The 23,236-nt window shown below is 45.3% G+C and overlaps 1 protein-coding gene across 1 annotated transcript in view; it reads right to left on the bottom strand.

Annotated features, from left to right (window-relative positions):
- MECP2 (methyl-CpG binding protein 2) overlaps nucleotides 1-23,236 on the bottom strand; it is a 101,479-nt gene that overhangs the window by 10,881 nt on the left and 67,362 nt on the right. The window contains exon 2 of the mRNA XM_075324192.1: nucleotides 6,429-6,761. Coding sequence (XP_075180307.1) covers nucleotides 6,429-6,761 — 333 coding nt within the window. The remainder of the gene's footprint in view (nucleotides 1-6,428; nucleotides 6,762-23,236) is intronic.

Here is a 23,236-nt window from a genome sequence, read left to right as displayed (position 1 = left end):
ATAGTGAACATGGTAAATAAAACAAAACAAAAACAATTGTGGAATTGCACTTTTTTTTGCAACTTTAACCCCTTAGTGACGGAGCTAATTTTCACCTTAATGACCAGACCAAATTTTGCAATTCTGACCAGTGTCACTTCATGAGGTTATAACTCTGGAACGCTTCAACGGATCCCGGTGATTCTGAGATTGTTTTTTCGTCACATATTGGACTTCATGTTAGTACCAAATTTAGGACAATATTTTTTGTGTTTATTTATGAAAAAAATTGAATATTGGCAAAAATTTTGAAAATTTAGCAATTTTCAACTTTTGAATTTTTATACCGTTAAACCAGAGATTTCTGTGACACAAAATAGTTAATAAATAACATTTCCCACATGTCTACTTTACATCAGCACAATTTTGGAAACAAATTTTTTTTTTGTTAGGAAGTTAGAGGGGTTCAAAGTTTATCAGCAATTTCTCATTTTTACATCAAAATTTACAAAACCAGTTTTTTAGGGACCACATCACATTTGAAGTGACTTCAATAGGCCTAGATGACAGAAAATACCCAAAAGTGACACCATTCTAAAAACTGCACCCCCCAAAGTACTCAAAACCACATTCAAGAAGTTTATTAACCCTTCAGGTGCTTCACATGAACAAAAGCAATGTGGAATGAAAAAAAGCAAAAATTAAATTTTACCTAAAAATGTTGCTCTAACCCAAATTTATTCACTTTTAGAAGAAATAACACAACAAAATGGACCCCAAAACTTGTTCCCCACTTTCTTATGAGCGCGCCGATACCCCACATGTGGTCAGAAACCTCTGTTTGGACAAATGGGAGGGCTCGGAACAGAAGGAGCAATATTTGAATTTTGGAAAGCAAATTTGGCTGAAATAGATTGCGGGCACCATGTTGCATTTACAGGTCCGCTAAGGTACCTAAACAGAAGAAACCCCTCACAAGTGACACCATTTTGGAAACTAAACCCCTCAAGGCTTCTATCTAGGGGTATAGTGAGCATTTTAGATCCACAGGTACTTCACAGATTTTGTTAACGTTACGTTGTCATATTGAAAATTTTAATAATTTTCTCAAAAATGTTGCTTTAGCATCAATTTTCTCACTTTTTCAAGAGGTAATTCCAAAAATTTGACCTCAAGGTTTGTTAACCACTTTTTTATGAGCGCGGTGATACCTCACATGTGGTCTGAAACCTTTGTTTGGACAAATGGGAGGGCTTGGAACGAAAGGAGCAATATTTGAATTTTAGAAAGGAAATTTGGCTGAAAAAGATTGCGGGCACCATGTCACATTTGGAGGTCCCCTAAGGTACCTAAACAGCAGAAACCCCGCACAAGTGGCCCCATTTTGGAAACTAGGCCCCTCAAGGAATTTATCTAGATGTTTGGTGAGTACCCTGAACCCTCAGGTGCTTCACAGAATTTTATAACGTTGAGCCATGAAAAAAAAAAATAAAATTTTACCACAAAATTGTTATTTCAACCAGGTAGCTTTTTTTTTTACAAGAGTAAAAGGAAAAAATTCAGCATAACTTTTATTGTGCAATTTCTCCTGAGTTTGGCGATACCTTATATGTGGTGGAAATCAACTGTTTGGGCGCATGGCAGGGCTCGGAAGGGAAGGAGTGCCATTTGACTGCAAAATTGGCTGGAATCAATAGCGGACGCCAGGTTGCATTTGGAGAGCCCCTGAGGTGCCTAAACAGTGGCGGTCCCCCACAAGTGACTTCATTCTGGAAACAAGACACCTCAAGGCTTTTATCAAGGTGTATAGTGAGCAGTTTGAATCCACGAGTACTTCACAGAATTTGATAAGCTTAGGTTGCCATATTGAAAATTTTCATTTTTTTCACAAAACTGTTGCTTTAGCATCAAATTTCTCACTTTTTCAAGAGACAACAACAAACCGTGGACCCCACAGGTTGTTATCCAATGTCTTATGAGCACAGGGATACCCCACATGTGGCCAAAAACCTCTGTTTGGATAAATGGGAGGGCTTGGAATGGAGGGAGCACCATTTGAATTCTGGAAAAGTTGAAATAAATTGCGCGCACCATGTCACATTAGCAGGGCCCCTTGGGTACCTATACATCAGAAAACCCCCACAAGTGACCCCATTTTGGAAACTGGATTTTATTCAGGAGTATAGTAAGCATTTTGAATCCACAGGTACTTCACAAAAATGTTGCTGTAGCAACAAATGTCTCACTGTTAGGCTCTGTGGCCATGATCCAGCGACACGGCATCTAGTACACAGTGTCAGCCTCCTGCAGAGATGTGAGTGTTGTCCACGGGAGAACGCAGCTGCCCAAGCCCACGATTTGGGTTCAGGCCGCTGTGGAGCTCTATGCTACCTGCAGAGAACACTCATCTCCGCAGCATAAATTGACATGCTGAGGCTCGGGAAGCTGCGCCACAGGTCGGTTTATGCTGCGGAGAAAAGAAGCACATTGGGCATGGGATTTCTAAAAATCCTTCCACTGTGCTTCTACTGCACAACGCAGCATTATGGACACAGGGAAAACACTCTGCGCCCAAAACGCTGCAAACCCTGATTGTGGGCACACAGCGTAAAATGCTACAATGGATGAATGGATAGATGTCAAACAAATATAACGTCCCATTCCCCTGCATATTCTAAGCTGGCGCCCTTTAGTGCCTTTCATGTGGCACTAAAGGGTGCCTAGCCTTGTATTTAGCCCCCCAAAAAATTAATAATTAAAATAAACGACGTGGGGTCCCCCCTATTTTTGATAGCCAGCTAGGGTAAAGCAGACAGCTGTAGCCTGCAAACCACAGCTGACAGCTTCACCTTGGCTGGTGATCAATTTGGAGGGCTCCCCAGGCGTTTTTTAAAAAAAAACAAAAACGTGGGGTCCCCCCCAAATTAGATCACCAGCCAAGGTGAAGCGGACAGCTGGGGTCTGGTATTCTCAGGGTGGGAAGAGCCATGGTTATTGGACTCTTCCCAGCCTAAAAATAGCAGGCCGCAGCCGCCCCAGAAGTGGCGCATCCATTAGATGCGCCAATCCTGGCGCTTCGCCCCAGCTCATCCCGCGCCCTGGTGCGGTGGCAGACGGGGTAATATATGGGGTTGATACCAGCTGTAATGTCACCTGGCATCAAGCCCTGGGGTTAGTGATGTCACGGCATCTGAACAGATACCCGACATCACTAACCCAGTCAGTAATAGAAAAAAAAAAGACAAAAAAAAAATTTATTTGAAAAAACACTCCCCGAAACATTCCTCTTTTACCAATTTATTGAAAATAAAGAAATTCCGGTCGCTGTAATCCATTTTGGAGGTCCCGCGCCGACTCTGGATCTTCTAGAATATGGGGGGCACGTTCAGGGAACGTATCCCCCATTTTCTGGAAGAGCAAGCTCTCCATGAGCAGTGTGGGTGCAGTAATCTGAGAATACTGCACTCACACTGCCCCGGTCCAACCTAGGGCAGAGTGACCTGCAGTAACCTCATTCCAGAATATGAGGGGCACGCTCACAGAACGTACCCCCCATTTTCTGGAACAGCAGCCTCTCCATGTGAGGAGTGTGGCTGCAGATCACTGCACTCACCCTCCCCCGGTCCACAGTGGAGCCTGTGCATCAGCGACGTCAGCAGGATCCCTGCTTGCAGGGATCCAGCTGACAGCCGCTGTCTGCGCATGCGCCGCCAGCATTGAAGAAGGAGGCGGCGATCGCGGGCCCGGAGCGGCAGACAGGTAACGTATAACCGGGGGCTTGGGGGGGGGGGGGACGGGGGGTGACGGGGGGTGACCTAGTGGGACCTGGGGACACCTTTCTGCCGCATGTGACGTGTCACATGCGGCAGAAAGAGCAGAATGAAGGCGGCCGCGCGCTGTGTGCCGCCATCTTCCACGCTCCGGAGGGGGGAGGGGGGTGGTGGCTCTGGAGAACCGGAGGGGGCTCCGGTGACCAGAGGGCTCCGGTGGACCGGAGGAGGGGTCAGGGGGAGGACATTTCCCTCCGATCTGAAATGTTTGATCATTTCAGATCGGAGGGAAATGACTGCAGAGCCGGCGCCGGCGGCAGTTTTCTGTGCGCTTCGGCGCCATTTTGGATGTCCGGTGGGGGTAGGGGTGGGGGTGGGGGGACTCTCCGGTACCGGGGGCTTTGGGGGCACTAGGGGGTTAGATTTCTTTCTCATCTGACATGTTTGATCATGTCAGATGAAAAAGAAATCAGTTTTACCGGCCATTTCTTTTTTTTTCATGTGTTCGTCGGTATACGGTGTATACCGCCGATCACATGATCGGGGTCCAAAAAAAACACCCCGATTCATAATCTGGGGGGTCTCAGCTACCCCCGGTAGCTGAAACCCCCGAGATTTTCGGTCGCTGGGGGGCGCTACAGGGTTTTTTCGGGCCGCCGCTTTAAAGCGGCGGAACAGAATAAGTACCCTGTTTTGCCGCCGCTTTAAGTCGTACGGCCGTCGTTATGAGGTTAATACACTTGGAATTTTTTCCCCGTTTTCCAGTACACTATATGTTAAAATGCAAGGAGTCATTTAAAAGTACAACTCGCCCTGTAAAGAAACAAGCCCTCATATGGCTATATTGAAAGAGAAATAAAAATGAAAAATCACCCAGGGGTAAAGGAGTTGTTCTCTTTGGAATCTATCATCAGGTTATCGCTGGGGGACTTTATTTACAGTTTCTCAGTGCTGGGGCCCCTAGCAGTCAACTGCAATGTGAGGGGGAACCTTACAATGCCCACCCAGGAGCGGTGAAATAAAGAAGGTGTCCATAGACAGTGGAACCTCGCTTAACGAGTAACCCAGTTAGCGAGTATTTCGCTTAACGAGCAAAGCTTGCTGTAAATTTGTAAGTTGGTTTACGAGAAAGCTTTGCTGTACGAGCAAAATCCTCACCGCACACACTTCCGGATCCGTACATCCACCGCGCTCTGACCCACTCTTGCAGTCCACACAAACACACAGAAACACACACAAACAAACATGCACACACACATATTATGCTCACCTTACCTTCCGTTCCCTCGCCGGCCTCCTGGAACTTGTAGTTTGCTCGTACAGGATGTGTATCGGGTAACCATCGCGACCGATGCCGGACCTTCCACTCCCAGCGCGCTGACGTCAAAGGCAGGACCCGCTTGCCTCTGATTGGTCAGCGCACTGCCTTTGAGTAGCGGCTGACAGGGGACGTTCCTCCCTCGTCACGATGGTTACCGGATACACATCCTGTAGCGGCGAACTACAAGAACCATGAGGCCGGTGATGATATTATGCTCACCTTACCTTCCGTTTCATCGCCGGCCTCATGGTTCTTGTAGTTCGCCGCTACAGGATGTGTATCCGGTAACCATCGCGACGAGGGAGGAACTTCCCCTGTCAGCCACTACTCAAAGGCAGTGCGCTGACCAATCAGAGGCAAGCGGCTCCTGCCTTTGACGTCAGCGCTCTGGGAGTGGAAGGTCCGACATCGGTCACGATGGTTACCCGATACACATCCTGTACCGGCGAACTTCAAGAACCAGGAGGCCGGCGATGGAACGGAAGGTAAGGTGAGCATAATATGTGTGTGTGTGTTTCTGCGTGTTTGTGCGTGATTGAACGTGTGTGGAATGACACAATAGGGGACCAGGATGGGACATTTAACAGGTTGTGTAACGAATGGTCTGCATTCCAATGATTTCCTATGGGAAATCTTGCTTTGCTGAACGAGTAACTTGGTTAACAAGCACACTTCCAGAACGGATGGTTCTTGTTAACCAAGGTTCCACTGTATACAAATCCATGGTGGCTTCTTCAGAACTCTGCCGCCTCCCCTCCCCTCTCTCCTCTGGTTATTAGATGAGGACCCTCTTCTTATAAAGTGGTTGTCAGTATCACAAAGTAGGTGATATATTTATGATTGCTGAGGGTCTGGATGCTAAAAAACACAAAGATCCAGAGCACTAGTGCCCCAAAGTCCTGTATGAAAGCAGAGGTAGTGAGCATGGAGGACCACTGCTTCATTCTGTCTATAGACGGCCATGCTTTCTACCACTCCATTCACACCACACAGGTGACATTGGGCCCAAGTTCGTGTAACTGGAGTCCCTGCAGCCAGACCCAGAGCGATCATAAATTTACCATTAATCCTATGGACATAATTAATATTGCTTATAGGATAACGCCTTAACTTAGACTACCTAAGGGTACACAGAGCTGTTTGAGGGGGTCTGGTGCCAGATTCTCAAAATCCTCGGAAAAACTTGAGCGATGGCGATTAACCTCAGTCACAACTCCAAAAAGACTACATGTGCACATACTCTAATGGTATTTATGATCAGCTCTCTAAACCTGAAATTTAATACCCCTTTACCATATAATTTCAGCGCACTAACATGCTATAGACATTCATATTCCTGGTCATTTTGGACTACTTACTTTATTAAATAGACGTCATATTTTCCGGCAGATCGCCCGGACTTTCTTTGTTTCAGTTTTCTTGTCCAGCCCTCGGGAAGAGTGGGGTCTTCATACATGGGCCCCCTATCTCTAATAACAGAGCGCCGTTGCTTTGGGGAGGCAGAGGCTTCAGCAGGCACCACGGGTGCAGCTTCGGTACTTTCTGGTACCTCTGCTTTTCCCTCTTCGCCGGGCTCCTCCGCTGATGGATGTCCTTCTTCAGGTTTGTCGTCATCATTCTTTTTATCCTTTTTAACTTTCCTGAGTTTTGGTGGTTTATCTTTCTGGTCTAAATCTTCTGTCTTTTCCTCCCTGAAAAATAAAAAGAAGATCGGAATTGAAATGAAATGTAGCCCTTGCACTCACAGAGCCATTCACACCTATGGCAGACGATCGGGAAATGGTTCCATTTTTTTTAGATTTGTATTTTTATCAATTGGGTGTAAAAAGTGGTTTCGAAAGAGAAAACTACTTTTCTTACAGAGCAGTCTTCACTCAACTTTCTCCATTCCTAATAAAACCCAAATAACCATCAGGGAAGGGGGCAACAAACACAAAATTACGCAACAACAGAGGTTATACCTCATTACTGCACTGGAAAGATCCACCAATATCTATGGGATCCGGCTTCTTTACTTTCAGACCAGTGCTCTACATAGGAAGGTGTTCTCTAGGTCAGCGCATCAATGGTGCTTTGTGTGAAGGGGGCTGGCTGACAGATCAACTCAATAGCTAAGCCAGCCGCCTTCCTCCATCTATGTATTGGTTGCAGAAGAGAAGGGACCTGCTTTAATGTGAGCAGACCCTTTATGCACCGCTCCCATATGTACCAATTGAGAAGACACTTTTCTGCTTTGAGGACGGAGCAGAGCAGCCGGGACATTGGTGAAACTGACATCGGTGGGGCTTTGCTACTAAGTAATAAACATTCCCCCAAAATTTTCTCTTAACCCCTTTACGACCAAGGACGGAACTGTTCGGCGGTTATCTCTGCACATGTCTGCTGATTTGAACAGCAGACATGTGGGGCAACAGGCGCATGCTTGCCACATAGATTGTGATGTCAAAATGTGACAGTGCAATATTCTGACTGCGGCAGGGATCGCGCCTTTCCCCACCGCCATCGGATGCCCTGTAAAGCGTTCACGGGGAGCCGATGGTTGCCATGGTAGCGACGGGTCATGTGAGAACTCCTGTCGCTATCATGACGTACTTCCTGGAAGAGCAGACAGAGCGGCGGCTCTTAAAGGAACAGTGCATTTTTGCTGATCTGAGCTGTGCAGCTCTAATCAACAGAAATGCACAAGTGATCAGACTGCTGATCCATAAAGTCCCCTGAATAAAAAATGTAAAAAAATAATGTCTTTAAAAATATGAAAAAAATAAAAATAAAACAATTAAAAAAAAATATACATACAATGGAAACTTGGATTAAGAGTAACTTGGTTAGAGAGCGTTTTGCAAGACAAGCAAAGCTTTTTTACAAATTTGTAACTTAGTTTCAGAGCAATGCTTTGCAATAAGAGCGAATACTCACCGTGCACACTTCCGGTTCTGTCCTTTCACCAAGCTGTGAGCCGCTCTGACGGTACCCTTCTGAACATATGTACTGTATACAGTATACCATTGTACAGTATACTATATAGCATGTCTATTAATTTGCATTTGTGGACACAGTATTGTACTTTCTTATTGATAACCAGTGCAGCACATTGCTTGTACTGTACCTCCTGCACACCAACAATGATATTGTAAGCTAACGTGCAGTTTAATTTGCTTTATATGATTTTACTGTACAGTATTTTGTATTAGTGTACTGTAATAATTGTATATGAATACAGTACATTATTTTGTATTACTGTAATAATTTTGTATAAATACAGTAAATATTTTTGGGTTGTGGAACGAATTGTGGGAAAATTCGCTTTGATATAAGAGTAACTTGGTTTAAGAGCACACTCCCGGAACAAATTATTCCCGTAATCCAAGGTTCCACTGTATTTGTAATCTCTGAGTTCAGAAATGCCTGACCTATCAAAATATAAAATCAATTAATCTGATTTGTACACGGCGTGGTGAGGACAAATTTCCAAACACCAATATTACATTTTTTAGTTGTTGCAACATTTTTTAAAATGCAATACCAGGCAATCAAAACGTAGCATCCGCACAAAAATGGAATAATTAAAAACGTTGGCTCAAGGAGCAAAAATTAAGCTGTCACTGAGCCCTAGACCCCGAAAAGCGAAAACGCTACGGGTCTTGGAAAATGGTGCCAAAAGCGCAGGGTTTTTGTTTTACGAAATTTAAGATTTTTGTTCACCACTTAGATAAAGGTAAAAATTATACATGTTTGTTATCTACGAACTCGAACCGACGCGAGGCATGACACTGACACGTTAGTTTTACCTTTTAGTGAACACTGAATAAAATATGCCAAAAACAATTGTGCAATTGTACTTTTTTTTTTTTGCAATCTCACAGCATTTGGATTTTTTTCCCCCCATTTTCCAGTACACTATATGGTAAAACTAATGATTTTGTTCAAAATTACAACTCATCTCGCAAAAAATAAGCCTTTATATGGCAAGATTGATGGAAAAATAAAAAAAGTTACGGCTCTCCGAAGAAGGTGAGCAAAAAATGAAAACGGAAAATCGCGTAGGGGTGAAGGGTTAATAGGAAAGGGTTCTTTACAGTGAGATCAGTCAGACTGTGGAAGAGGTACACAGACACTAAAGGGTGCTTTACACGCTGCGACATCGCTACCGATATATCGTCGGGGTCACGTCGTTAGTGACGCATATCCGGCGCCGGTAGCGACATCGCAGCATGTGACACCAAGGAGCGACGATCAACGATCGCAAAATCGTCCAAAAACGGTGATCGTTGACACGTCGCTCCGTTCCTTAATGTCGTTGCTGCTGCAGGTACGATGTTGTTTGTCGCTCCTGCGGCAGCACACATCGCTATGTGTGACACCGCAGGAACGACGAACATCTCCTTACCTGCGTCCACCGGCAATGCGGAAGGAAGGAGGTGGGCGGGATGTTACGTCCCACTTATCTCTGCTTCTATTGGACGGCCGCTTAGTGATGTCGCGGTAACGTCGCTGTGACGCCGAACACACCTCCCCCTTGAAAGAGGGATTGTTTGGTGGTCACAGCGATGTCGCTGCACAGGTATGTGCGTGTGACGATAATGTTCGCTACGGCAGCGATCACGAAATGTCGCACGTACGACGGGGGCGGGTACTATCGTGCTCCACATCGCTATCAATCGCTAGTGATGTCGCAGCGCGTAAAGCACACTTTTAAAAAAGGGCTGGACAATTTCCTCAGTCAGTACACATAATATAGTCAGTTATAAGTGATTTAGTGACAAAATGTATAATTGGTGGAGGAAAATTGAACTAGATGGACCTAGGTCTTTCTCCAACCTATAAACCTCCTTTAAACTGGATTAGAGGAATTATCCAGCACCTCATGTCCACATTGGGAAGTGAAATCAATACACGTTTTATTGACAGGTTGTATTAACAAATGCCGATTCCCCCTCCCCCCAAAACGTCCACAAAATCATTGCCAAAAAAAAAAAAACAACCCGCTGCAAAAACACAAAACCTACTGTTTTCTCCAATGCAAAAATATAAGAAAAAAAGACGGATAAAGCCGCTGAATAGGCTCCAATGAAGCGCGGTGCTGAAGGCCGCTGAATTTAGATTTATGAGTAAGGAGTTTCTAATAGTCATCTGCTTTAAAGACATTGGCAGAAGCACAGACTGTTACTGGCAGAAGCTTTAAGTAGTTGGCATGATGGATTGCTATTTGTAAGGATATTTAGGATGCTGAACTACTCTTTGTTGGGAAACACTTGGTAAGAATGCAAAAATATAAAGCCGAATTGTCATATTTAGGCTGGGGCCGAACAGCGACCTGTGGCACTGTGACATTAATGGAATCAGGGTCCTATATAATGTACAGTCAGTGTATGGTTAGATTGCTGTCCTCCATAGTTTTTAGTATCATTCCATTCGTCTTCCGTCGAACGGTACCGCTCTTCAGCTTTGCTGGCTCACACTGTATAGAGCGATGCTGTCCGAGCGTTCCCTTCTCCTATTCTAAAATGTCATTGCACAATCACACAGTTACAAGTGATCTTGTAGCTGCAGGAGGGAAGATCTAGCTATTGGAGGCAGCCGGAGTCCCCATAAAGAAAGCAGAGATGGTTATGATAATCTGTGCCCACTCGATCGCTGTATACACAGCGCCAAAGAAGCGCTGTGTTGGCAGTAATAAAAAAAAGCTGATGGCGTGAACTGCTCCATTCATAACGGTCATGTGATTACGGTGTATAGAGAGGAAGGAGGAGCTGCTGGGTTTTAGGAGGCCCGGACATCTCTAATATAAGGCCAGGAGGCGGCATTTCCGCTGTAACTGGGCCTAATACACCAGCCCCAGTTACAGGGGGAATAGGATGAAAATAAAAAATATTTCAATATTTAAATGCCCCTAAAGGTCTGTTATGAGGGAGAAATCAAAATGCGTAAAATAAATGAACGATAAATAATAGAATAGAATGCCACTTAGAATCCAAATTTCTGTTACAAAAACACAAACAAAACATGTCCTATGCATAAAACTACTTGTTATAGAATGGGGATTGCATTTTTCAATGTAATTTAGAGGACCCTTATGGTCATAAAAAAAAATAAAAAAAGGAAAAGCAGACATTAATTTCCTTTATTTTTCCAGTCTGCAAAAAAAATAAAAAAAATAGAATTATGACACTGACAATTTGACATGACAATGAAGCCTGATGTATAAGGAAAACAAGACGCCAAAATTACTTGAGTGTCTAAAAGGATTATTTGTTTACAGCTCTGTAAACCGCATGTACGAAAAAAAATGATAAAATGTGCCCAGTTAGGGACATGGCTAAATGGTCCAGGCTTGAATTGGTTAACACACTTATGTACATATCTATTAGGTAAAAAAACCTTTTTACTGAGACATCTTTAAAGGGAACCTGTCACCAGTTTTTCGGCCTATAAGCTGCGGCCACCACCAGTGGGCTCTTATATACAGCATTCTAACATGCTGTATATAGGAGCCCAGGCCGCTGTGTAGAAGGTAAAAAACACTTTATAATAGTTACCTAAACTGGTCGCCGTGCTGGATGTGGCTCAGATGGGCGTCTGTCCTCCGGTGCCGGCGCCGCCTCTTTTGGCCATCTTCGTCTTACTTCTGAAGCCGCGGTGCAGGACGCGTCTACGTCATACACACTCGCCGCTCCTGTGCATGCGCACTATAATACTTTGATCCGCCCTGCTCAGGACCTGAATGCCGGCGAGTGTGTATGACGTCGGACGCGTCATGCACTGCGGCTTCAGAAGGATGACAGAGGCGGCGACAAAGATGGCCGAAAGAGGCGGCGCCGGCACCGGAGGACGAAGACGTCCATCTGAGCCACATCCACTGCAGCAACCGGTTTAGGTGAGTATTATAAAGTGTTTATGTTCTACACAGCGGCCTGGGCTCTTATATACAGCATGTTAGAATGCTGTATATAAGAGCCCGGTAGTGGTGGCCGCAGCTTATAGGGCAAAAAAAACTGGTGACAGGTTCCCTTTAAAGTGATGGAATTCAGAGTAATTGACGACTGTAGCACAAGGCTGGCACCCTCACAGGAGACATTAGGCATTGTGTTTCCATCTGTGGAGCGTGACCTTACTGAATATTCTGCCTGCACCCACAATCAGCTACAAAAGCAGCGTCCCGATTGCCTCACTTTATTTCCGAACTATGGCCTGCAGATCGATGTGTCACACGGCTGAAGTAGAACTTCACAGCCGTCGTGTTCGATGGACTGAAAACCTGTCGGTAATAACGCTCTCTCCTATTCAGCCCTTTTGGTAAAAGCGCAGCACAGATCGGATGTAATTAGATATCCTATTTAAAATTCCACCCCATTGTAAAATAGGCTTTTCACAATGAATAAAACCCATCTTCTGCATTTTGTACTTTCATTAGAGAACTGTTGAGTGAAACTCCAACAGGATGTGTGATTCACCTTGCAGCAATTCCTCTGAGCTTTTAGAGATTTGCTAGATGTTCCTGGGTGACTTTTTCCACATCATTAGACCACGGAGTTCACTTTACAGGGAGCCTATCAGTACAGCTGCCATCTGCAGTATAAGTGGTTCAGACACTCATTACTTTTCTGCAGAAATTGTCATGTTAAACTACATTAGTGCAGTATAAGGACTGGTAGCTAAACGCTGGAACAGTAATAGGAATTGTCTGTAGCTCAGACAACATGCTCACAATTTATCGTTTTAATAGGATAAAGAGAAACAGGCGTGGAATAGTAGAGCGTTAATCTCTATAGAAGGACTTGCACCCGAAAAGCAGCAGGAAATAAAATATTCATCAGAGCACCATGATGTAGGCAAGGAGATCCTGAATCCAATGGTGTATCACTTAGATTACTGACTGCAGCCGTTCTGACACTTAGGTTTAGTCATGTAGCAGTGCTGAGTGAGCTGTCCCACAACACCAGGCTCTCTATAGAGGTATCAATCGGGGGGGGGGGGGGGCGTTTTGGACTACTCTGCATGTGAGTTTCTAGTCGTGCAATGATAAGGGTGCTGCTGCTTAAGATCAACCACCAGGATTTTCATATATACTGCTCAAAAAGAACAAAGGGAACACAAAAATACAAAATCCTTATTTAAGTGTTCCCTTTATTTTTTTGAGCAGTATATAAACTACAGCCAGTGCTATACTGATGCTCTCATGCAAATTCTAAACATACCTTTAGTTGTGAGATCGGATGTATACCTTCTGAAATACAGGCAAGTAAAGTTGGTGAAATGCCCTGTTATTTGATTGATAGCAGCTATAGAATATCTAATAGGTGGGTCGGGTTTTGCTAGTTATTCCTGCCCCTGTCTGCCTGCCTATCCTTCCTTCCTCCCCCTGTAATAACAGACAGGGGGAGGAAGGACAGGCAGGCAGATAGAGGCGGGAATAACTAGCAAAACCCGACCCACCTATTAGATATTCTGTAGCTGCTATCAATCAATTAACAGTGCATTTCACAAACTTTACTTGCCTGTATTTCAGAAAGTATACATCCGATCTCACAACTAAAGCTATGTGTAGAATCAATAAGTATAGCACTGGCTTTAATTTATATAGGAAAATCCTGGTGGTTGGTCCTCATTAAACAAACATAGCAACAAGAAACCAAAAGATTGGACTGTGACAAAACAGGCATGCCTGAACTTTTTGTGCTAACCCTTGCAGCATGCTGCCTCAGCGTACATAACAAAAACCTGCTGACAGATTCCCTTTACAGAAATAAAACTTCACTTTGAAAAACCCATATAATGGAGAGAAACCAAAATTTGAGGAGGGGGGGGAGGGCGAGTGATTCCATGAAAGAGCAGCACATGACCCTCGCCGACAGCCCAAGGTGTACAATAAAGTATCAGAATATATATTAGCATACAGGAGCACCAAACCAAGCCCACTCACATATACAATACAGGAGTTTTAGTTTTCCACTTTTCAATTAAAAAAGAAGAAATGTTTATGCTATACTAGCTTTCTCTCAGTATTGAAAAAAAACTACTGTTTTTCACATTTTTCTGATTTCTTTTTGGACCACAAAGTACCAATAAATACACTTAATATCTAATATACGATATTTTGTGTCAAGGGAGAAGCTAGAAACAGAGGTTCAGTCTAGCAATAGCTTTCTTTTTTCAATCCTGCTTTTTTATATATATATATATATATATATATATATATATATATATATATATATATATATATATATCACACATTGTGTACCCCATAAAGTTATAAAAGACCCTCAAGGATACTAAGGCTGCTTTCACACATCCGTTTTTTTGCCATCCGGCACATTCCGGCAAAAAAACTGATGCAACGGATCCGTCGAAAAAACAGATCCGTTGCATCAGTTTTTTCCATGTGTTCCAGCTGTTTTTTGACGGATCCGTTGTGCTACTGAGCATGCGCAGTTCCAAAAACCGGATCCGTCGTTGGATTCCGTCATATGCCGGATGATGACGGATTCAGCGCCCATAGGCTTTCATTGTAACTCACGTCGCACGGCACCGGATCCGGCGCAATACGGTTATTCGAAGGAGACAAGCAGCGTTCCACCCGGCCGCTGGATCAGCTATTTACGCCGGATACGGCAAACACCGGATGCAACGCAAGGCCATGCGGCACAATCCGGCGCTATTACAAGTCTATGGTGGAAAGACCGGATCCGGCAGCAACGCATGCCGTCTCCGTTCTTTCCCAGATTGTGCCGCACGGCAAAAACCGGATGTGTGAAAGCAGCCTAAAAGGCATATTTTTTATTATGGATTTCCCTGTAACATGGAACCTGACATGATCACTAGGAGGAAGCGATCCCACTTCTTCCTAAACTGTATCCACAGCCCCTGTTCAGCACCGTGTATGCAGCGACCAGGAGGGTAGAGATGGTAATAAACTCTCTGCCTTCTCTATGGGAAATCTGCAGATGTATTTACAGACCATTTTTTATTATAATTAAAAAAAAAATCACAGATGGATTTCACTATTCAATGTGAGGGAAAAAAATGGTGTAATAGAAGCAAACATGAATGAAAAGAACGGCCTTTGACATTGCATCCATGGCAGAGTACAGACATGTTTGGATTGTTTCTGTGTAATACATCACATATTATTTTCATATATTTGCATGCTAAAAACTAATATTATAACACAAGGGTGTAGCAAAGACCAATTAATGTAGATATCAGCATTTCCCCCTTGACTATTCTCACAGGGGCAGACTTCAAGGCAATGAAATTCAGTCTCATGACGATAAGATCGTCAATTCGGTGGTGTGGGTTTATAAAAGGTATAGGGGAAAATAAGTTATTGCCTCCAAATAATGTCTATTTAGCTACTTTCACACTTGCGTTGGACGGCTTCCGTAGCATTGCGTTGTGTGACGGATGCATCGGATGCTACGGATCGTACAAAACAATGTAAAGCTTTTTTTTTTTCCTTCTTTACAGTTTTACCGGTGGCCGGGCGCTCAGCTGATCGCTCTCAATAGCCGGCGGCCGGGCGCTCAGCTGAGCGCTCACATGCCAGTGGCCGGGCGCTCAGCTGAGCGCTATCACATGCCAGTGGCCGGGCGCTCAGCTGAGCGCTATCACATGCCGGCGGCCAGGCGCTCAGCTGAGCGCTATCACATGCCAGTGGCCGGGCGCTCAGCTGAGCGCTATCACATGCCGGCGACCGGGCGCTCAGCTGAGCCTTATAAAATGCCGGCGGCCGGGCGCTCAGCTGAGCGCTATCACATGCCGGCGGCCGGGCGCTCAGCTGAGCGCTATCACATGCCGGCGGCCAGGCGCTCAGCTGAGCGCTATCACATGCCGGCGGCCAGGCACTCAGCTGAGCGCTATCCCATGCCGACGGCTGGGCGCTCAGCTGAGCGCTATCACATGTCGGCGGCCGGGCGATCAGCTGAGCGCTCTCACATGTCGGCGGCCGGGTGATCAGCTGAGCGCTCTCACATGCCGGCGGCCGGGCACTCAGCTGAGCGCTATCACATGCCGGAGGCCGGGCGCTCAGCTGAGCGCTATCACATGCCGGCGGCCGGGCGCTCAGCTGAGCCTTCTCACATGCCGGCGGCCGGGCGCTCAGCTGAGCCTTATCACATGCCGGCGGCCGGGCGCTCAGCTGAGCGTTATCACATGCCGACAGCAGGGCGCTCAGCTCAGCGCTATGACATGCCGGCGGCCGGGCGCTCAGCTAAGCCTTATCACATGCCGGCGGCCGGGCGCTCAGCTGAGCGTTATCACATGCCGGCGGCCGGGCACTCAGTTGAGCGCTATGACATGCCAGCGGCCGGGCGCTCAGCTGAACGTTCGGCCACCGAGAAACAAAATAAAGTTTCTGTGATTTTAAAATAAAAAAAAAAAAAAGAAAAGAGCATGCGCAGTGAAAAATAAAGGTTTCCGTCGCTCAAAAAAACAATACATGCAGCGTTCCTTCCGCCCGACGCAGCGTCAAAATAACTACGCTGCGTCGTCCAGCGGATGCAACACTGACACTTGCGTTACAGTGCGTCGTCTATACAAGTCTATGGTGAATAGCGCAGTGCGTTAACGGACTGCGCTATTCTCCATAGTGACGGACTCCGCTGAACGCAAGTGTGAAAGTACCCTTTCAAAGCTGGGTTGATTCAAAGATGGAGTAAACCAGTATCATATCTGCACAGGTGTAACTTGCCCTTCTGATATCATCACCTTGTTGTTACGTTAAATATAGTCCAACCATTTATCTTTAAAGGGCCTGTATTCATCTCAAAGAAAATCTATCACCATGTTCTTACTAACACACATGAGAGCAGCATGATGTAGGGGAAGAGATCCTGCCTCATGTGATGTATCACTTACTGGGCTGCTTGCTGCAGTTTTGGTAAAATCACCACTTCCTCTGCCACAGATCTACCAGTTCTCTGAATGTTGAGCTCTGTATAACCCCACCCACACCACTGATTGACAGTTTTCTGTGTATATTTTGCATAGGCAGGAAGCTAACAATCAGTGGTGGGGATCTGGCCGCCCGACTATGGAGGACAACATGGCAGCAGATTTACTAGTCCTCTAGTGATCATCACTGCAGGAAGCAGCCCAGAGACATACTGCTGGAATCAGGATCTCTGTTTCTTTATTATGCTGCTCTCAGATTGGGTTGAAAAAACCTGCCGAGTCTCTTTAAAGGGTTATCTCATCTATACAGCTCCTGGCTGTATTCCATGCATCTTTACAGGAGAGGCTAGTGCAAAAAAAAAATGTATATGCAGAAGCATTAAGATATTGTTTAGAAAAAAAATAAAACACTAACATAAGACTTTGCTTTGCATGTGATTGCTGCAGAAAACAGCACTACCACAAACCACACAGACCAGAGGTAACTTGTGCTGGCAGAGGAAGGCAAAAGTAACAATTAGCAAAATCTCAAAAACAATTTTTTTTAACCTGCAGAATTTCTGAGACTTGAAGGTGTCACTAGAAATATCTCATAACGCACATTATTAATTGGGTAAACATTCAGTGTTAATTCAGTGGGTATCCAGCACATATGGTAAGAAGAAGTACATGTTTACAAGGATGAGAAAATTATTTAATTCCCTAAGCAGGTACCTGCAATCTACATAAAAAAAATAATAAATAAATATATTTTATATATATATATATATATATATATATATATATATACGTACGTACGTACGTACGTACGTACGTACGTACGTATATATATATATATATATATATATATATATATATATATATATATATATATATATATATATATATATATATATATATATACACACACACACACACACACACACACACACACACACACACACACACACACACACACACACACACAGTGAAATAGTCCACATTTAGCTATGTTGGCAGAAGCATCAGGCTCCAGGCATTTTGATGGGAAGTACACCGTATTTTTCGTTTTATAAGACGCACCCCAAACTTAGAGATAAAAAAAGGTAAGTAAAATAAAAATGGGGTCCGTCTTATACTCCGGTGATGTCTTACCGGAGGGGGCAGCAGTGGTAGTGAAGCAGGGTAACAGGAGGCAGAGGTTGAGCTGGCAGCCGTGGCGGGTCCATGGTGGCAGTGGCGGCAGGTCAGTGGCGGCAGGTCAGTGGCACGTCAGTAGTGGCAGCAACGGCGGCGGGTAAGTAGTGGCAGCAGTGGCGGCAGGCGAGTGGTATAGCAGGCCGGTGCGGAGAATGTCCCAGTCTGTCTGTGGTCCTGGTTCAAATGATGGCGCCTGGAGCGGCGCATGTGCAGATGGAGCTCTCATCCAAGAGCTCCATCTGCGCACGCGCTAACTCCCTGTGCCATCATTTGAAACTGGGACCACGGACACACTGGGACACCTGCCGCAGAGCCACCGCAGTCCACACAGCCACCCGCACGCACAGAGTGGCAGCCAGTAGGCCATCCGCCAACCCGCACAGAGAGCCAACCGGTCTCCAGGTCAGAGAGGCAGCCGGCACTGACAGGCACCCGGCTGCAGACACGCAGCCACAGCCACCCGGCCGCCCGAACACACCCGGTTGCTGCACAGACAGCCCCCCTGGTAAGCTATATTTGGATTTTAAAACGCACCCCTCATTTTCCTCCCAAATTTTTGGGAGGAAAGTGCGTCTTATAATCCGAAACATACATTATATATTATATTCACCGCTGGAGTGGCGCTTTAAATGTAAGCACCCTCCCCCCTATCATATGCTCACCTTCCAGCAGCTTCGTTTTTGAGCTTTGTACCGCAGCACCATTTTTTGCCCGTAACATCGGATTGTCCGGAAGTCAGAAGTTACGTCACAAGGTCTCAGTACAACTCTATGAGAGCCAGAAGGAGGCCAGAACGAGGCTCTCATAGAGTTTTGACCTCCACTCGCTCCATGAAACACTGGAACGGCTGACAGGTCACAGATCACATTAGACCTACGGGTGCGGTGGCGACAGGTGAGTATAGACCAGGGGCAGGGGACTTAACGTTTAAGCACCACTCCAGGGAAATAATAAAAAAACAAAATGTTGGTATGGTTCTGTAATTTTTTTCCATCTTTCTAAAATTCCAGATTTGTTTTTTCTCTAAAAGTCTACAGTGTTTGCCAAGTCTTCTTGGTGTGAAAAGACACTAATCCTCTGTGCTTGAAGCACTATTTTTTTTCATGCGTCGTTTTCCTTGCTGATTTTAATCAATGCTGCAAGGGAAAATGCATCACAGTAAAGTCTATCAGAATCTTGAATTGCTGTGCACATGTTGCAGATTTTTTCCTTGCAGATTTTGGTGCAGAAAAAAAATCTGCAGAATGTCAATTCTTTCTTTCTGCATTTTTTCCTGTGTCTGATATCCATTGCAGTGCTCGATCTGAGCAATAGATTAGATCTGTCAGTGGTGCACTCACAGACCTGGCTTCACCTCACAGACAATGCATCCGGCATGGCATGTGAGGCGATCCGTAGCTCAGTAACCCAAGGTGGTCATGGTGATGACCCAGGGTTGCCATGACAGTAATTGGATAACATCAGCTGGAGACCCGCCGCCAATTGTGAGGATACAGTGCAGGACCCCCCATAATCGCCTTGAAACCCTTGAACCCTTTAATAAAAAAACAAAACGAGATTAAAAAAAAAAAAAAATTTTGTCTACTGCATTTTTCCTGCCACAACATGCAGTTTTGTGTACAGAAAATCTGCAATGTGGGCACATACCCTAAGGCTATGTGCGCACTAGAAAAGTGATTTTTCTCAAGAAAATTTCTTGAGAAACTTCTGGGAGTTGAAGATTACCGCACCTACAATAAAAAACCGCACCAAAAGCGCGGGAAAAACGCATGCGTTTTTCCCGCGTTTTTTTACCGCAGGTTGGCCCCTGCGGATTTTTATGCTGTAACTGCAATAAATAATATAGATAATCGATAGACAGACAGATAATGGATAGAGGGAAAGATAGATAGAGAGAGAGAGAGAGAGATAGATGAGAAAGACCTATATAATATCCTACCCCCCTGCATATTCTAAGCTGGCACCCTTTAGTGACTTTCATGTGGCACTAAAGGGTGCCTAGCCTTGTATTTAGCCATAAAATAAATAAATAATAAAAAAAAAAAAAAAAAAAAAAAAATCGACGTGAGGTCCCCCCATCTTTTGTAGCCAGCTAGGGTAAAGAAGACGGCTACAGCCTGCAGACCACAGCTGGCAGCTTCACCTTGGCTGGTAATCCAAAACAGAGGGCACCCCACACTGTTATTTTACATTAAATAAATAATTTAAAACAAAAAACGTGGGGTCCCCCCCAAATTGGATCACCAGCCAAGGTAAAGCGGACAGTTGTGGTCTGGTATTCTCAGACTAGGGAGGTCCACTGTTATTGGACACTCCCCAGCCTAAAAATAGCAGGCCGCAGCCGCCCCAGAAGTGGCGCATCCATTAGACGTGCTAATCCTGGCGCTTCGCGGCAACTCATCCCGTTGCCCTGGTGCATTGGCAAACAAAGTAATATATGGGGTTGTTGCCAGATGTGTAATGTCACCTGGCATCAAGCCCCGGGGTTCGTGATGTCACGCGTCTATTAGATACCCGACATCACCAACCCAGTCAGTAAGAAATAAAAAAATAGACAACAAAAAAAGTTTTATTTGAAAAAACACTCCCCAAAACATTCCCTCTTTCACCGATTTATTGAACACAACAATTAATTCCACATCCGGCGTAATCCAATAAAGGGGGGGATTCCCATGACGATCCATACCATAGTCACTGTCCCAGTCAATGAAGAACAGAATGTTCCCCATTGGCTGGGAGAGCAATGCAGTGACCTGAGCTAACATCAATAGCCCAGGTCACTGCAGGGGATGACTAGCGCTGCTGTCAGGAGGATAGATGAGATCATTACCTGCTGTGATCATCTCCTGTACTGCTGACGTCAGCGCTGTCACTGACTTCTATGCCCGCCACGTTGTCAGCAATATCGCGAGAGCCCGTGACATCACAGCTAGTGACAGTCTCGGGCCGCTCGCATAGACAGCAGTGACTGCGGTGACGTCAGGAGGCAGGAGATCGTCACAGTAGGTAATGATCTCATCTCACCTCCTGACAGCAGCGCTCGGCATCCCCGCGGCTGCACGCACTGCTGTGTGTCAGTGTCTGCCTGCGCTGCAGAGTGACAAGCAGCTGATACTGCGGGCAGACATTGACACACAGCAGTGCAGGCAGCGGCGGGGCTGGAGCGGGACACAGACTGCACGGGCACCTGGAGGTCACATGGAAGCGCTTCTGTGCGGCGTCATGGGAGTGTGACGTGTGTGTTTACTCTGCTCCGCTTCCTCTTCTGTCATAATGACATCACTTCCTGCAAAACCGCAGGCAGCGATGAACATTACCGCAGGTAAATCGCGGCTATACCGGGGGTATACCGCACATCATTTGCTACCTGCGGTATACCCCCGGTATTTTGCGATTACATTACAGTGAATGGAGTGAAATACCGGGGGTATACCGCAGCTACCTGTGGAAAAGAAGTGACATGCACATTTTCTCAAGAAATTATTCAGAAAGAATTTTCTTGAGGAAAAAACCGCAGTGTGCGTACAGCTAATTATTTTTCCCATAGGTTTTGCTGGGAAATGTCTGCAGAAAGATTACAAACATTTCTCAAGAAATTTCCGCAGCAAAACCGTGGGTAAATCCGCGGGTAAAAACGCCTAGTGCGCACAGGGCCTAAAACTGTTTTACCATTGACCAATTTTCTATGAACTTAGAAGGACTTTGAACATTTACAGAAACACCGAGGAAGGAACTTTTACACTTTGAGTATTTGGTGAGTTGTTGTTTTTTTTACATAAGTATTTATAAACCAAAACCAGAAGTGGAAGAGTCAAAGGAACAATATATAAGAAACATGGGCAACAATTCTGCATTTTTAACCCACTCTTGGTTTTGGCTTTCACATAATGTTGAAAAATATTGAATGTGTGAATATGGCCTTTAAAATAATATACAGTGTGTCCACCCATATCCTGTCCTCTGCCATTAACTTGAGAACGGCGGCAGCTATAGAAGTGGTGTCTAGGTATAGTAAAGTAGCCATGCGCTATGCAATGAAACCACCTATAGCGCCACCTGGTGGAAAACAACGGAGTTAGCATTTTTATCTCGAAAACGGAACGAGATAGAGAAAAAAAGTGAATTACAAAGTTGTAGGGCATCATCAATTCAATACGAATAGACACCTTGCATACAGAAATGCTATGATTAGAACGTGTAAAACTCACAAGGCTGTCACAAACCACCGGGGGGGTCACTCAGAAATCCCCCGCGCTGGCTACCAGTACGTCACAATCGGGGGGTAACAAGTGGGGGTCACCCCTCCTTTATACCTCCCGACCGACAGACAGAGCACGTGACGCGCTCTCTAGCGCCCCTCTTATAGTCAGGCCAATTATGGAATTGCCCGACAATAAGCAAGGAGGCCGCTATACTACTTATGCCGATTATTGAAGGGTCCCCGGTGAGAGTAAGGTATATATTCCCCCGACCTCCGCGGGCGGAATATATAAAATCTCCCCGAATCTCACTGGCCTCCCCACAATAATCCTTGGCACAATTCGCTGCCACCAACCGATTTACGGTAACTATTAGCCGAACACACAGACGTGGGATTCAAGATCGAGATAACAGAACAGCCCAAGATTAATTATATAATTTAATCAGCCTAAAGCACACTAGAAACTACAATATATACAATAGGGAATCTACAGAATATACATATGTCAGAGTACAGTTACAATCAAAGCATGGGTTACAAACAGGCATACACAGTTCCAGCAGTTACCTTGTTGCGTCTGGCCACAGGGGGGCGCTGTACCCAGGTTTCTAGGATCCTTCCCACAGATGTTTCCTACACGTGCCCCCAGCGAGAAGAACCTTGGAAAATGGCCGAAGTAGGGTTATCAACCTGGGCAGATCCAGGTCCCCTCCTACCTTCGTGACCTCACAGGGAGCACTGCTCCACCCCTGGCTTGAGTTATGGACAATATCCCAACATGGAATATGGGCCATAACTTTGCCTGGGAGCGTCGTAGGCGGACGCCAATGCTCTCATTGTGACAGTTATGAATTTAGCTACAGAACGAGGGGACTCATGACCTGCCTGCCAGTTCCC

Source organism: Anomaloglossus baeobatrachus, chromosome 9 (genome assembly GCF_048569485.1).
Source record: "Anomaloglossus baeobatrachus isolate aAnoBae1 chromosome 9, aAnoBae1.hap1, whole genome shotgun sequence".
NCBI lineage: Eukaryota > Metazoa > Chordata > Amphibia > Anura > Aromobatidae > Anomaloglossus > Anomaloglossus baeobatrachus.
The sequence above is the reverse complement of the archived record's forward strand: the minus strand, read 5'-3'. Positions and strand labels throughout refer to the sequence as shown.